This window comes from Somniosus microcephalus, chromosome 20, assembly GCF_052327205.1.
Source record: "Somniosus microcephalus isolate GS21.2 chromosome 20, FLI_Smic_1.0, whole genome shotgun sequence".
Lineage (NCBI taxonomy): Eukaryota > Metazoa > Chordata > Chondrichthyes > Squaliformes > Somniosidae > Somniosus > Somniosus microcephalus.
The window spans coordinates 71,649,453-71,665,021 of NC_141006.1; the positions used below are offsets into that span (position 1 = coordinate 71,649,453).

General features: G+C 49.5%; 1 protein-coding gene across 1 annotated transcript; it reads left to right on the forward strand.

Annotated features, from left to right (window-relative positions):
* The first annotated feature begins 15,128 nt into the window (after positions 1 to 15,128).
* pnrc2 (proline-rich nuclear receptor coactivator 2) lies at positions 15,129 to 15,569 on the forward strand. Its single transcript, XM_085963121.1, has one exon. It carries the CDS (start codon positions 15,129 to 15,131, stop codon positions 15,567 to 15,569), a length of 441 nt encoding a protein of 146 aa, XP_085819247.1.

The following is a 15,569-nucleotide window of genomic DNA, read 5'->3' on the forward strand; positions in this document are numbered from 1 at the left end:
CATCATGAGTCCTTTGTTCCAGATATCAGGGAAGTAACCAACACTCAGAACCAAGTTGAAGAGTTTTAGGATAGCCAGTTTCATTTTATCATCTGTGTGTTTAATCATCTCGCTTAGTATGCCGTCTGCACTGCAAGCTTTTCCTGGTCGCAGGTCCTTGAGTTTTTCAAATAGTTCTTTTTCTGTTATTATGGAGTCTAGCGGGTTTTGGTTATCTTTTATGGCCATTTCGAGCTTTTCCAGTTTTTTGCATATTTGGTGTTGCTCTGGCCTTAGTGTGTTTTTCTGGTATAATTTTTCAAAGTGGTTTTCCCATGTGTCTCCATTTTGAATGGTCAATTCATCGTGTTGTTTTTTGTGTAATGTATTCCAGTTGTCCCAGAAACAATTGGAATCAATGGATTCCTCAATGGAGCTGAGTGTATTCTTAATATACTGCTCTTTTTTGGTTCTGAGTGTGTTTTTGTATTGTGTTAGTGTCTGACAATAAGTAAGGCGTAATTCCTCGTTTTCTGGCTGTCTGTGTTTTTGGTTTGATATTTTTCTAAGTTTTTTCCTCATGTTATGGCAACCATTTTTCATAGTTTTTTGTTTTGGGTTTGTTCTTGCGAGCTTTCAAGTTTGACCTTGTTGCCAAATTATCAAAAATATTATTTAGGTTATTCACTGCCCGGTTTACGCCTTCTTTATTGTGAGTGTATATGTTTTCCAGAAAGGTGTCTTCTCCTCCCCCTCTCTCCGACTCCAACTGCCATCTCGCCTGATTGCTTCGTCCTTCACATTCCTCCATCCCAAAGTGTTGCCTCTTCGCCCTCTTCCCACATCGCTGACCATCACTGGCTCCGCCCTCTTCCCACATCGCTGACCATCACTGGCTCCGCCCTCTTCCCACATCGCTGACCATCACTGGCTCCGCCCTCTTCCCACATCGCTGACCATCACTGGCTCCGCCCTCTTCCCACATCGCTGACCATCACTGGCTCCGCCCTCTTCCCACATCGCTGACCATCACTGGCTCCGCCCTCTTCCCACATCGCTGACCATCACTGGCTCCGCCCTCTTCCCACATCGCTGACCATCACTGGCTCCGCCCTCTTCCCACATCGCTGACCATCACTGGCTCCGCCCTCTTCCTACATCGCTGCCCATCACTGGCTCCGCCCTCTTCCCACATCGCTGACCATCACTGGCTCCGCCCTCTTCCTACATCGCTGACCATCACTGGCTCCGCCCTCTTCCCACATCGCTGACCATCACTGGCTCCGCCCTCTTCCCACATTGCTGACCATCACTGGCTCCGCCCTCTTCCCACATCGCTGACCATCACTGGCTCCGCCCTCTTCCTACATCGCTGACCATCACTGGCTCCGCCCTCTTCCCACATCGCTGACCATCACTGGCTCTGCCCTCTTCCCACATCGCTGACCATCACTGGCTCCGCCCTCTTCCTACATCGCTGACCATCACTGGCTCCGCCCTCTTCCTACATCGCTGACCATCACTGGCTCCGCCCTCTTCCTACATCACTGACCATCACTGGCTCCCGGTTAAGCAACGCCTCCATTTTAAAATTGTCATCCTTGTTTTCAAATCCCTCCATGGCCTCGCCCCTCCCTATCTCTGTATTCTCCTCCAGCCCCACAACCACACCCCCCACCCCCACCGCCCCCCCCCCCCGAGATAACTGCACTCCTCTAATTCTGGCCACTTGAGCATCCCTGATTATAATCGCTCAACCATTGCTGCTCGTGCCTTCTGTTGCCTGGGCCCCGAGCTCTGGAATTCCCTGCCTAAACCTCTCCGCCTCGCTACCTCTCTTTCCTCCTTTAAGACGCTCCTTAAAACCTACTCCTTTGACCAAGCTTTTGGTCATCTGCCCTAATTTCTCCTTATATGGCTCGGTGTCAATTTTTTTGTCTTCTAATACTCCTGTGAAGCGCCTTGGGACGTATTACTACGTTAAAGACGTTATATAAATACAAGTAGTTGTTATTGTTTCACTTCAGCCTCTGCCAGTGCAGCCCATCTCAGCTCCACTTCGGCACACTGTTATCAGCCAGACAGTTCTTCTTGTGCTGTCTCTTTTAGTCTCTGCTGCTAACTGCTCACTTGACCTGTCTCAATCCTTTTTGGGCTTCCACAGCCCTATTGCCCATCCAGTCATCAGAGCATTTTGAATTTTAAGGTCATTGAAATTGAAATGACTGATGGCCAGCAATGGCATAGTCATTGACAGCCTCAAAGGGGTTGAGTGGAGTTTGGGCCACATTCTCCTCAGCCATCTATCCATCAACCCTGTCATCCCCTGATCCCTCTCAACCCTGCCAGAACTTAGGAACCAAATGATACCAAACCCTTGCCCCAAAATTCCACACTCTACAACCTCCTCCCATATCCCATAATCCTCTCCCCACTCTTCCTCAGCTCCAGAACCCCATCCTACAGTTCAGGACCATCTCAGATTCCACAATACCCCTCCCACTACTCAAAGCTTCCAGAAACCCCTCCCAGTTCTCTCACTCAAGGATCACCCAACACGCTGACAGCACAGAACTCTCCTGCTCACTTCCCTTGACCCAGGAATCATCTGTCCCCTATATACCCAGACCCTACAACCTCCCCTCATACTCCCTGACTCCAGAATTCTCCAAATATCTGTCCTCCCAGTACCTGGTACCCCTCCCCAGTTCTCCCAAACCCCACCTATCCCAGTGCTCACAGACCAACGCACCCCCCTCCTCCCCCATGTACCCAGACATTGGCCCCCAGCACCAGTTGCTTCCAGAACTTATGACCATGTTTACGACTCTCATCTCCCCACTCCCACACCCAGCACCACACTCCCATGAATGTCACAATCCAGAACCTCGTCCCACCACTTCCTCTCTTCACAGAAAATCCCCCTTCCTGATACTCTCAACTCCCAACACAAGTCCACTCCTGTTCCATTACTTCCAGATCCCAGCACCACCCTCCCAATAATACCAAACCACATGACCCGCCAGGACTGCTACGTGCCTCCAGCTTACCGTCAATCTGAAATACCTTCCCTCCTGAGCTTCAAATTTTCTTTACATAAAATTGAGTAGATAGCTAAAGATTTATGCATGAATATGGCCATAATCACATAATTCAGTCCCAAAAGACCATTTAAACTCCCTTAATAGCGTGTAATAAAAGCATAATTGACTCACTGTAAATCAGTGGCCCTGACTTGTTCAAGCAACAACTTGCATTTATATACAACAACAACTTGCCTGTATATACAACAACAACTTGCCTGTATATACAACAACAACTTGCATCTATATACAACAACAACTTGCATCTATATACAACAACTTGCATTTATATACAACAACAACTTGTGCCTTTAACGTAGAAAAAAGTCCCAAGTCGCTTCACAGAGACGTAAGGATAAAATGGACACCAAGGTAAAGAAGCGGATATCAGGAAAGATGACCAAAAGCTGGGTCAAAATGGTAGGTTTTAAGGAAGGCTGTAAAGGAGTATAAGGAGATGGAAAGGCAGAAGGGGATGCTCAAAAGGCCAGAGTCAGAGGAATGGAGGGGTGTGGGGTGGGGTGAGGGTTGGGTAGGTTTCAGGGCTTCAAGAGGTTACAGAGATAGCGAGCAGTGATGCCATGAATTAATTTAAACACAAGGATGATTATTTTTCATTTGAAGCATTAGGGGACCAGGATTCAATGTAGGTCAGCATGCACAGGGGTGATGGGTGAGCAGGAATTGGTGCAGGATAGGATACAAATAGCAATGTTTTGGATGAGCTGAATTTTATGGAGGTTAGAGCCCAGGAGAGCATTAGAATACTCAAGTCCAGAGATTTAAAAAGAGGCCTGCATGAAGGTTTCAGCAGTAGACAGGCTGAGGCAAGGATGAGGTGGGTGGTGTTATGGAGGTAGCAGGTCTTTGTGATGGAGAATATATGGGGGTCAGAAGCTCAGTTCAGGGCTGAATTGGATGCCGAGGTTGTGAACAGTCTGGTTCAGTCTGAGACAGTGGCTGGGGAATGGAAAGGGATCGCGTGGCAAGGGTATGGAATTTGTGGCAGAGGCCGAAGGCGATGGCTTTGGCTTCACCGATGTTTAGCTGGAGGCAATTGCGGCTCATCCACAACTTAATGGTGGACAAGCTGTCTGAAAACACACAGGCAGTGGAGGGGTTGCAACAGGTGATGGAGAGGTAGAGCTGGGTGTTGTCAGCGTACATGTGGAAGCTGGCCCCATGTGGGCAGATAATGTCGCCATGGGGCAATATGTAGATCAGAAAGAATAGGACACCAAGGATAGATCCTTGGTGATCCAAAACAAATGGTGGGAATACTCTGGCTATAATTTGATAGGTAGGAATAAAACCAAACAAGGGTGGTTTCCTTGAGCTGGACAACAGAGGCAATGTTCCTGCTAATTTATTTTGGGTGCGCGGCCCATTCAAATTTCCACGCATGCGCGCTTTTTCCATTTAAAAGCTGCTAAGTGGTCTGCATAGGACCCCCAGACCAACGCACAGCTTAATGGGAACATTGAACGGAGGAGGTTGGTGTGGTCGACCATCTCAAAGGCACAGGGATCAAGGAAGACCAGAAGGGATAACGCACCACAGTCACAGTTCCAGAGGATGTCATTTGTGACTTTGTTTAGGACCATGTTGGTGCTGTGGCAGTGATGGAAACCTGATTGAAAAGATTCAAATATGGGGTTACGTGAAAGACGGCATGAATTTGGGAGGGGACAACACGCTCGAGGACTTTAGAGAGGTAAGGGCGATTAGAGATCGGGTGGTAGTTTACAAGGACAGGGTTCGAGGGTGGGTTTTTTGAGGAGTGGGCCAATGACAGTGGTTTTGAGGGGAGGGAATCAGTTACAATGTTTCAGCTAGCCTGGGGGCCAGGACAGGAAGGTGGGTGGTCAGCAATTTCATGGGGATGGGGTCAAGGGAGCAGGAGGTGGGTTTCACGGACAAGATTAGTTCGAAATGAGAGGAGATGGGAGTGAAACTAGCGAAACATACAGGTTCAGGGCGATGGCAGGGGGAATCCTGGGGCGAGGTTTAAGTTGGTGGGAAGGGGGAGGGAAAATGCACCAGAGGCAGCTGAATGGATAGTCTCAGCCTTACTGACAAAGAAGTCCATAAGCTCTGCATACTTGTTGTTGGAGTTGAGAGTGGACGGGGCCGGGGACCAGGGTTTAAGGAAACAGTTGTTATGGAGAAAAGAAACTCAGGGCAAGCTTTACTCTCCAGGATGACCCTGAAGTAGTGGATAGTTTTAGCAGAGGAGAATGAGGCCCAATAGCGTTTGATTAGCTGATGGATGAGTACAGCTCCAACCACACTGAGAAAGCTCGACACCATCCAGTACAAAGCAGCCCGCTTGATTGGCACCCCATCCACCACCTTAAACATTCACCCCTCCACCACCGGCGCACCGTGGCTGCAGTGTGTACCATCTACAAGGTGCACTGCAGCAACTCACCAAGGCTTCTTCAACAGCACCTCCCAAACCCGCGACCTCTACCACCTAGAAGGACAAGGGCAGCAGGCGCATGGGAACACCATCACCTCCAAGTTCCCCTCCAAGTCACACACTATCCTGACTTGGAAATAAATCACCATCCCTTCAATGTCGTTGGGTCAAAATCCTGGAACTCCCTCCCTAACAGCACTGTGGGAGCACCTTCACCACACGGACTGCAGCGGTTCAAAAAGGCGGCTCACCACCACCTTCTCAAGGGCAATTAGGGATGGGCAATAAATGCCGGCCTTGCCAGCGATGCCCACATCCCAGGAATGAATAAAAACAAAACTGTTTTGCCCCAGAGACACTCAAGTCTCTGCTCCTTGCACTTCAGTGAGCAAAGATGAGGCCATACCGAGGTCATGACTGGGGTGGAAGAAAATAAAGCCTTTCCTAGGGCTAAGGGTGAAAGAGTTAAAAGGGCTAAAATAAGGGAATTTAGGAACCGAGCATATATCCAATGTACATGTCCCATAGAGAAGTATGGTGGAATGTGGCCAAATGGGCAAACTGTCAGTTGCTACTTGAATAATGTGCACAAACCATTAGCTACCAATTGAGGAATGTGGTAAAGATAACATATGGGGTCACAGGACTATGTAACGGTCAAAATGTGCACACAGGTCGCAAGAATTTGCTCCTGAAATCAACTCTATGATGTAAGCCATGACTTAGAACAAAGAACTGTATATAAGGCAGGGGATCTTAGCGATCGGAGAGCATTCGTCCCAGGATGAGTGTCTCCCCTGTCGACTTGTAAATAAAGTTGCTTTACTGAACGAACCTCCGGACTCCGAGTGATTGATTGGGAATAAGGCGGACGTTGACCCTATATATCAGAGGGTCCGTCTCGGGGAGGAGAAGCTCTCCCGGTTTACCCTTACAAAGGGTAGAGGTAAGGTGGTGTTTTATGAATGAGCAAATTGACAGCTGCAGAAGTATCATTGTGAATGGAAGGCCAAAGATTAGGCAGTTAGGAGTTTGAAAGTGTCGTTGTAAATGACTTGGGGGCGTGTTTGTTTCCAAGGATGGATGCAGAAGGAAGTGGGTTTGGAAGCGGATATAGGGATGTGGGTGGTGAGGGATACAAGCAAGTGGTTGGAGATAGCCTTGTCTGTGCTTGAGATCATAGGAATAGAGAGGCCACAGGAAATTGCAAGTTTGAAGGGAAGGCGAATCAAATGGGTAGGAGAATTTATTTGGAGGGAGAGGTTCACGGATGACAGGAGGACAGTGAAATTGGAGGAGAGAGGGCAAGGGGAGCAGAGAAGGAAATTGAAACCACCGATGAGAGGATGTTTCCTCTTGTGGGAGAATCTAGAACTAGGGGTCACTGTTTAAAAATAAGGGGTCGCCCATTTAAGACAGAGATGAGGAGAATTTCTTTCTCAGAGGGTCGTGAGTCTTTGGAACTCTTTTCCTCAGAGGGCGGTGGAAGGAGAGTTTTTGAATATTTTTAAGGCAGAGGTAGATAGATTCTTGGTAAGCAAGGGGGTGAAAAGTTATCGGGGGTAGGCGGGAATGTGGAGTAATCAGATCAGCCATGATCTTATTGAATGACGGAGCAGGCTTGAGGGGCCGAGTGGCCAACTCCTGCTCCTAATTCGTATGTATGTTTGTATGTGGAATCGTTCAGTGGAGAGGCTGAGGGCGGAAATGTATCTCGGTGAGAAACTCGGGCTTGGGGGGGGGTGGGGTGGCAGTAGATGGGGATTTTAAAGGAGAGGGGTGGTACAAGATGAGTGGCTGAAAGGAGAAGGCTGTTGGAGGTCCTGTTTTATGAATGAGACAGGGGGGCCGTAAGCCTGCTTGGATGGACATAAAACATCCAATGGCCTATTCAAAGAAGTGTAGAGGAGATATCCTAGTCAATATGTGTCAGCTGTGGCTCAGTGGGTAGCACTCTCTAGGTGGGAGGGGCTAGGAGTGAGCAGGTGCTGCTGGCTGCTTGATTACTGCAGGGAGTTGGAGTGAGTTTGTAAAAAGTTGGTGTTTTTTTTTCAGGGTTTAGGGCCCTTTTGGTCCTTAAACAGCAGCCACATGACTGCTGAGGTGTCTGGAGTGCCGGGCCTCTCAGAGGACAATGTTTCCAGGATGAATTTAATCAGGGCAGAAAATGTTGGGTGAAGGGAGAAAATAAGGCCCCATGAAGTTTGGAAAAGAAAACACAGTGGTGGTTCTGTGTGAGGATAAGGAGATACGAGCTTGGGTTATTATCCAGGCGGTACGAGTACTGCTGTGAGGGAAGCTGCTTTGCCAGTCGACCAAAGCCAAATGTTGGGTTCGAGGTGACGGTCAGTAGCTGAGAGGAGGTGGAAAGACTTTTACTGAGTTTGAAGGTTGGAGATAAGTTCTTGGAGGTATCTCTGCTATATTCTGAAGAGTTGGTGCTCTCATTCTTAAACCTGCCAGTTTATATTGAGGATGATGTGCTAATCATAGAATCATAGAAATTTACAGCACAGAAGGAGGCCATTCGGCCCATCGTGTCTGTGCCGGCTGAAAGAGCTCTCCAGCCTAATCCCACTTTCCAGCTCTTGGTCCGTAGCCCTGTAGGTTACAGCACTTCAAGTGCATATCCAAGTACTTTTTAAATGCGATGAGGGTTTCTGCCTCTATCACCCTTTCAGGCAGTGAGTTCCAGACCCCCACCACCCCATGGGTGAAAAAAGTTCTCCTCAACTCCCCTCTAATCCTTCTACCAATTACTTTAAATCTCTGCCCCCTGGTTGTTGACCCCTCTGCTAAGGGAAATAGGTCCTTCCTATCCACTCTATCTAAGCCCCTCATAATTTTATACACCTCAATTAAGTCTCCCCCTCAGCCTCCTCTGTTCCAAAGAAAACAACTCCAGCCTATCCAATCTTTCCTCATAGCTAAAATTCCCCAGCCCTGGCAACATCCTCGTAAATCTCCTCTGTACCCTCTCTAGTGCAATCACATCCTTCCTGTAATGTGGTGACTAGAACTGCAAACAGCATTCTAGCTGCGGCTTAACTAGTGTTTTATACAGTTCAAGCATAACCTCCCTGCTCTTATATTCTATCCCTCAGCTAATAAAGGCAAGTATCCCGTATGCCTTCTTAACCGCCTTATCTACCTGTCCTGCTACCTTCAGGGATCTGTGGACATGCACTCCAAGGTCCCTCTGATCCTCTGCACTTCTCAGTGTCCTACCATTTAATGTGTATTCCCTTGCCTTGTTAGCCCTCCCCAAATGCATTACCTCACACTTCTCTGGATTGAATTCCATTTGCCACTGTTCTGCCCACCTGACCAGTCCATTGATATCTTCCTGCAGTCTGCAGCTTTCTTCTTCATTATCAACCACACGGCCAATTTTTGTATCATCTACAAACCCTTCAACCATTACACTTTGTTTCCTGCCTCTGAGCCAATTTTGGATCCAACGTGCCACTTTGCTTTGGATCCTATGGGCTTTTACTTTCATGACCAATCTGCCATGCGGGACCTTATCAAAAGCCTTGCTAAAACCATATAAACTACATCAAACATGCTACCCACATCGACCCTCCTTGTTACCTCCTCAAAAAATTCAATCAAGTTTGTCAGACACGACCTAAAAGAGCACAGGAAGAGGCAGAGAATTGCAGAGCAGAGAACAGGATGGAGATGGTGGAAAACACACCAAGTATGGTGGAAAAGGACAAAGACAGCAGTGGGCAGCACGGTCGAAGGCAGAGTCGAGCCATAATATGGCTCGGCTCTCCCTAAAGAATCTGGAGTCCGTGGGGGGAGAGGAGACGGGAGCAGGGTAAGTGTAAGTACTCCAAAGAAAGATGGGGAGTTGGACATCTCGGGGAGCAGGAGGGGGCAAGACAAGGAAAGGGGCAAGACAAGGAAGAGGTGCAAGAGGCAGGAGCTTTAAAGGGGCAGCAAGACGGGAGTGGGGAGACAAAGACGCCAGAAGGGAGCAAGATAGGTGCAGGTGCGCCATTGTCCCAGAGAGGGAAGGATCAGGGAGCAAGGGTCAGCGGTAGACATGAGGCCGAAGGGAGTGGCACTGTTGGAGAAACTGTGATAACAGGAAGACTCTCTAAGGGAGATTATGTATCTGACGGGGAGCAGGGACGGGAGGTTACAGAAGAGCTCGAGAGTGAGGAGTCAGAGGGGGACAGAGACATGGAAGTGGGGGGTGGGGTGGCATCGTGTGGAAAGGGAAAGGTTAGTGAGGGGCAGAAGGAGGGAGAAGGGGCAGCTCCTCGGCCCAAACCTAATGTAAGGAAGAGGCTGAAACTGCAGGGAAGGTTCAAACAGGAGGTGAAAAAGAGCCGGAGGCTGCAGGAGAAAGCAGCAGCTGCCCGAAAAGTTGGGAAGGAGCATGAGAGGAGGGAAGGGCTGGAGAGTAAATGATGGGGGATTATCAGGCACACTTCCCTTACTCGGAGCCATGATTACTGATCAATTTTTAAAGTACAATAGATTAGTACATGTTATGGGAGATAAATTAACTTTGATGTTAATATGTGGTGGAGGAATGGCTGTGCAGAGTGGCGGAATGGATTTGCATTATAAAATGGAATGATCACGATGTTTTAAATGTTTTTAATGTTCAATAAATAATATATTTTTAAAAAGTAGGTAGCCTCTGCGTCAGAAGGTTGTGGGTACAAGTCCCACTCCAGAGGGTTGAGCACAAAAATCTACGCTGACGCTCTGGTGCAGTGCTGAGGGAGTGCTGCACTGTCAGAGGTGCCGTCTTTCAGATGAGACGTTAAACCGAGGCCCCGTCTAACCTCGCAGGTGGAGGTAAAAGATTCCATGGCACTATTTCGAAGAAGAGGAAGGGGCATTATCCCCGGTGTCCTGGGGCCAATATTTATCTCTCAATCAACATCACTAAAACAGATGATCTGGTCATTATCACATTGTTGTTTGTGGGAGCTTGCTGTGCGCAAATTGGCTGTCCTGTTTCCTACATTACAACAGTGACTACACTTCAAAAAGTACTTCATTAGCTTTGGGACGTCCGGTGGTCGTGAAAAGTGCTTTATAAATTTAAGTCTTTATTTCTTTAATATTTATGTCCTCAACCAACATTACTAATAAATATTATCTTGTCATTAATCTTACTGCTGTTTGTGGGAGCTTGGTGTGTTTAATTCGGCCGTAGCGATTTCCTGCGACAGTAACTGCATAGCAAAAAAAAAGTATCTCATTGGCTGTGAAACGCTTTGGGGCGTCCCGAGGATATGAAACATGAGGAATGAGTGCAAGGTCTAATCTTTCTGGTAAACATACAGCAGAACCTGCAACGCAGTGTGTTCCCAACAGGGGAATCTGCCAGTTCGTGCACTTCACGTAGAACATGTCCTCAACGTTTGCGACGGCTGCCTATTGGTGGGGAGGTAATGAGATGCTGTTCCAATTTTAAACTCACCAATGGGGGCTGAACATAACAAAACAAAGCAAAGAGCCCCGCCCAGGGACGGAGAGGAGCCATTTTGAACAACTGAAGAGCAAGCAAAAAAAAACCCCAACTGGACAAGAAATAGAGAGAGAGCGAGAGAGAGAGAGAGAGAGAGAAGCCGCCCTTAGTGTGAGCCCGAGGATTCCCCCCAGTGCGGGGCAGTGAAATGACCAGCGCCTCTCCCGCGCCCTTTGTTTATTTCATCGGGATTCCACACCAGCCGTGACGTCACCCGAGTGGCGTTGCAACAAAAGCAACGGCGCGGACGGTGATTGGCCTAGAGCGCAGAGTGTGCATCGGTTCGGCCGGGCCAGGCGCTCTGATTGGTCCTACGGCTCTGTCTCCGGGTTCCATTTTCTGCAGCGACAGCGGGGCAGCTGAGAGCGAGCGAGCGGAGCCCAGCGAGTGGCCGAGAGGACCGAGTGGGTGAGAGGGAGACACGGGCGGATCGGCGCTGGGGGCTTTCCTGCTTTTGCTTTCTCCAGCCGCCATGTTAAGACGGGCCTCCTGCCTTTTGTTTCTTGCCTCCCTTCCCCCCCCCTCTCTTCATTTCCCCTTCCTCCCCCCTTCTTCATTTCCCCTTCCTCCCCCCCTCTTCATTTCCCCTTCCTCCTCCCCCCTCTTCATTTCCCCTTCCTCCCCCCTTCTTCATTTCCCCTTCCTCCCCCCCTTCTTCATTTCCCCTTCCTCCCCCCCTTCTTCATTTCCCCTTCCTCCCCCCCTTCTTCATTTCCCCTTCCTCCCCCCCTTCTTCATTTCCCCTTCCTCTCCCCCCCTCTTCATTCCCCCTTCCTCCCCCCCTCTTCATTCCCCCTTCCTCCCCCCCCTCTTCATTCCCCCTTCCTCCCCCCCCTCTTCATTCCCCCTTCCTCCCCCCCTCTTCATTCCCCCTTCCTCCCCCCCTCTTCATTCCCCCTTCCTCCCCCCCTCTTCATTCCCCCTTCCTCCCCCCTCTTCATTCCCCCTTCCTCCCCCCCTCTTCATTCCCCCTTCCTCCCCCCCTCTTCATTCCCCCTTCCTCCCCCCCCTCTTCATTCCCCCTTCCTCCCCCCCCTCTTCATTCCCCCTTCCTCCCCCCCCTCTTCATTCCCCCTTCCTCCCCCCTCTTCATTCCCCCTTCCTCCCCCCCTCTTCATTCCCCCTTCCTCCCCCCCTCTTCATTCCCCCTTCCTCCCCCCCTCTTCATTCCCCCTTCCTCCCCCCCTCTTCATTCCCCCTTCCTCCCCCCCCTCTTCATTCCCCCTTCCTCCCCCCCCTCTTCATTCCCCCCCTCTTCATTCCCCCTTCCTCCCCCCCCTCTTCATTCCCCTTCCTCCCCCCCCTCTTCATTCCCCCTTCCTCCCCCCCTCTTCATTCCCCTTCCTCCCCCCCCTCTTCATTCCCCCTTCCTCCCCCCCTCTTCATTCCCCCTTCCTCCCCCCCCTCTTCATTCCCCCTTCCTCCCCCCCCTCTTCATTCCCCCTTCCTCCCCCCCTCTTCATTCCCCCTTCCTCCCCCCCTCTTCATTCCCCCTTCCTCCCCCCCCCTCTTCATTCCCCCTTCCTCCCCCCCCTCTTCATTCCCCCCTTCCTCCCCCCCTCTTCATTCCCCCTTCCTCCCCCCCCTCTTCATTCCCCCTTCCTCCCCCCCCTCTTCATTCCCCTTCCTCCCCCCCCTCTTCATTCCCCCTTCCTCCCCCCCCTTCATTCCCCCTTCCTCCCCCCCTCTTCATTTCCCCTTCCTCCCCCCTCTTCATTTCCCCTTCCTCCCCCCTCTTCATTTCCCCTTCCTCCCCCCCCTCTTCATTTCCCCTTCCTCCCCCCTCTTCATTTCCCCTTCCTCCCCCCTCTTCATTTCCCCTTCCTCCCCCCTCTTCATTTCCCCTTCCTCCCCCCCTCTTCATTTCCCCTTCCTCCCCCCCTCTTCATTTCCCCTTCCTCCCCCCCTCTTCATTTCCCCTTCCTCCCCCCCTCTTCATTTCCCCTTCCTCCCCCCCTCTTCATTTCCCTTCCTCCCCCCCTCTTCATTTCCCCTTCTCCCCCCCTCTTCATTTCCCCTTCCTCCCCCCCTCTTCATTTCCCCTTCCTCCCCCCTCTTCATTTCCCCTTCCTCCCCCCCTCTTCATTTCCCCTTCCTCCCCCCCTCTTCATTTCCCCTTCCTCCCCCCCTCTTCATTTCCCCTTCCTCCCCCCCTCTTCATTTCCCCTTCCTCCCCCCTCTTCATTTCCCCTTCCTCCCCCCTCTTCATTTCCCCTTCCTCCCCCCCCTCTTCATTTCCCTTCCTCCCCCCCTCTTCATTTCCCCTTCCTCCCTTTTATCCCTCCCTCCCCTTCGCCTGTCCCGTGATCAGGAAATTGGGTTGTAAAGGGCGTGGGGGCCGTTTGAACTGAGCGCAATGTTCAAATCATAACTTTAAAAGAAAGTGTTCACCTTGTGGAATATTTTCCGTTTCTCTGAATGTTTAATTCTGTGTCTTCTTGCTCCAGCAGCCACTGCCTTGCAACGAGCCCGCTGTGCCCAGGAGACCCATGTTGTGCTTGGCGGCACCATTTTCGGTCAGAGTTCGGCTCATGCAAATTCCTCGCTGGCAAACATCAGCCCGATCGACTGGGAGCGAGAGATTCCCGATAAGCTGGAGCCGGAGTTTCCAGAAAGCTGTGGATAAGAAGGTCGACGCGTTTGGGATTTTTCAACCAAGAGGTAGGTGTGTGGACAAAAGGTCCGGGGGGAGGGAGACTTCTTTCAAATAGCCAAGTATTGCCCAAACTCAAACTGTTCACCGATCGTAAAACATTGTTAACTGCTTGTTAACTTCTTACTTTTAAATCGATGTCAGCCCTTCTCGAGCTACCAGAGATTACCGCATTCATTCCCTTTCCAAAGATCAGATAACAAAAAGAAAGACTTGCATTTCTATAGCGCCTTTCACAACCACCGGATGACCCAAAGCGCTTTACAGCCAATGAAGTACTTTTTGGAGTGCAGTCACTGTTATGTAGGAAACGTGGCAGCCAATCCGTGCACAGCAAGCTCCCGCAAACAGCAATGTGATAATGACCAGATAATCAGTTTTCGTGATGTTGATTGAGGGATAAATATTGGCCCAGGACACCGGGGATAACTCCCTGCTCCTCTTCGAAATAGTGCCACGGATCTTTTACGTCTACCTGAGAGAGCAGAAGGGGCTTTGGTTTTAACGTCTCATCTGAAAGACGGCATCGCAGACAGTGCAGCACTCCCTCAGTACTGCACTGGAGCGTCAGCCTAGATTTTTGTGCTCCGGCCTCTGGAGTGAGATTTGAACCCACAACCTTCTGACTCTGAGGCGAGGGTGCTGCCCACTGAGCCACGACTTACTGTAGTGAGTACCATTCCATCCAAAAGGGAGGGTGATTAGGAAACTGAGTTTGAATTTCTTCAACCTATTCACATTCAAAATCAGTGTTCCAGGAGACTTTTTTTGGCGCGGGGGGGGGGGGGGTAATTAGTTGGATTACCTGCACTAGAAGTTGCAGGAGTATTCTATATTTAATACTTGTGGCTGTTAGTATGTTCATAACTTTTTTTTTGTCTATTTTCTATTTTGCTGTCTTCTAACAATCTCAAGTGTCTGCAGATTATGCTGGGTTGTTTGGAGAGTAGTGCGTAGGTCAGTTTGCAATGACATCACTTCCATTTAAATTTTCTTGTAAACACTGCCTTGTGGTAAAGGCACAGCTGTTTCTGAAAACCACGAAGGTTTCTGTTTAATTGTAAGTGAGCTATAATATGCCCCGTGATTATCACTTCATGATTGTTGCTTTAGAGCAGCCAGGGAGTGCATTATGTTTTTGGAGAGGAAGGGGGGTGTGGTGAAATGTTCAATGTTGCGATGTGCATTAAAGCTTGGATTTCTGTCGTCCCAGTGTGTGGTTAGTGTAGAATCACTGCAGCTTGCAGTTCAAATTTTAAACAGCAACATTACAGTGTTTCAAAGTTTAGAATGCTGCAAATGCACAGTCACGCCTAGGACCAACTTAAAACATTGTAGCACTAAGGGCACGCATTAGTTTAATATCGAATTCTGATATTAAAGAAATGTATTTGTAATTTAATGAGTGATTTCAAATTTGCTACAGGAAGACTTTTTAAAGCTGGCTTTTGTTTCTGTTTGTACAGGTGATAGTTTCTTTGGAAAAGGAAAATGGGAGGTGTTGAAAGATTAAACATTCCAATATCCCAACCAAACCACGGCACTCCAAAGAGGAACCAGCATTTAAGCAATAGCCGACAGAGAAGCAAGGATGATAATCTCTACCATGTGAAGACAATGCACAAGAAAGGCGAGAAGGGACACGGACGATATGCATTCATCTCTGAAGCGTGTCAGGTTGTGCAGAAGGAAGGGAAGAATGTTGTGCACTTTACGACAAACAATCAGAATTGGGAGGCAGTTCTGAGCAGCTCAAATACACTGTTCAGATCACAGAGTGATCAAAATTATGCTGGAGCCAAGTTTAGTGAGCCACCGTCGCCAAGTGTACTGCCCAAGCCGCCAAGCCATTGGGTACACATTCCCTTGGAGCCTTCTGACCACAGTGAAATGGCCTTTCAGTTGAAGACCTTGCTTAAAGTGCAAGCGTAG

Excerpts from the sequence above, each read along its gene's own strand:
- pnrc2 (XM_085963121.1), top strand. The coding sequence starts at position 15,129 with ATGGGAGGTGTTGAAAGATTAAACATTCCAATATCCCAACCAAACCAC.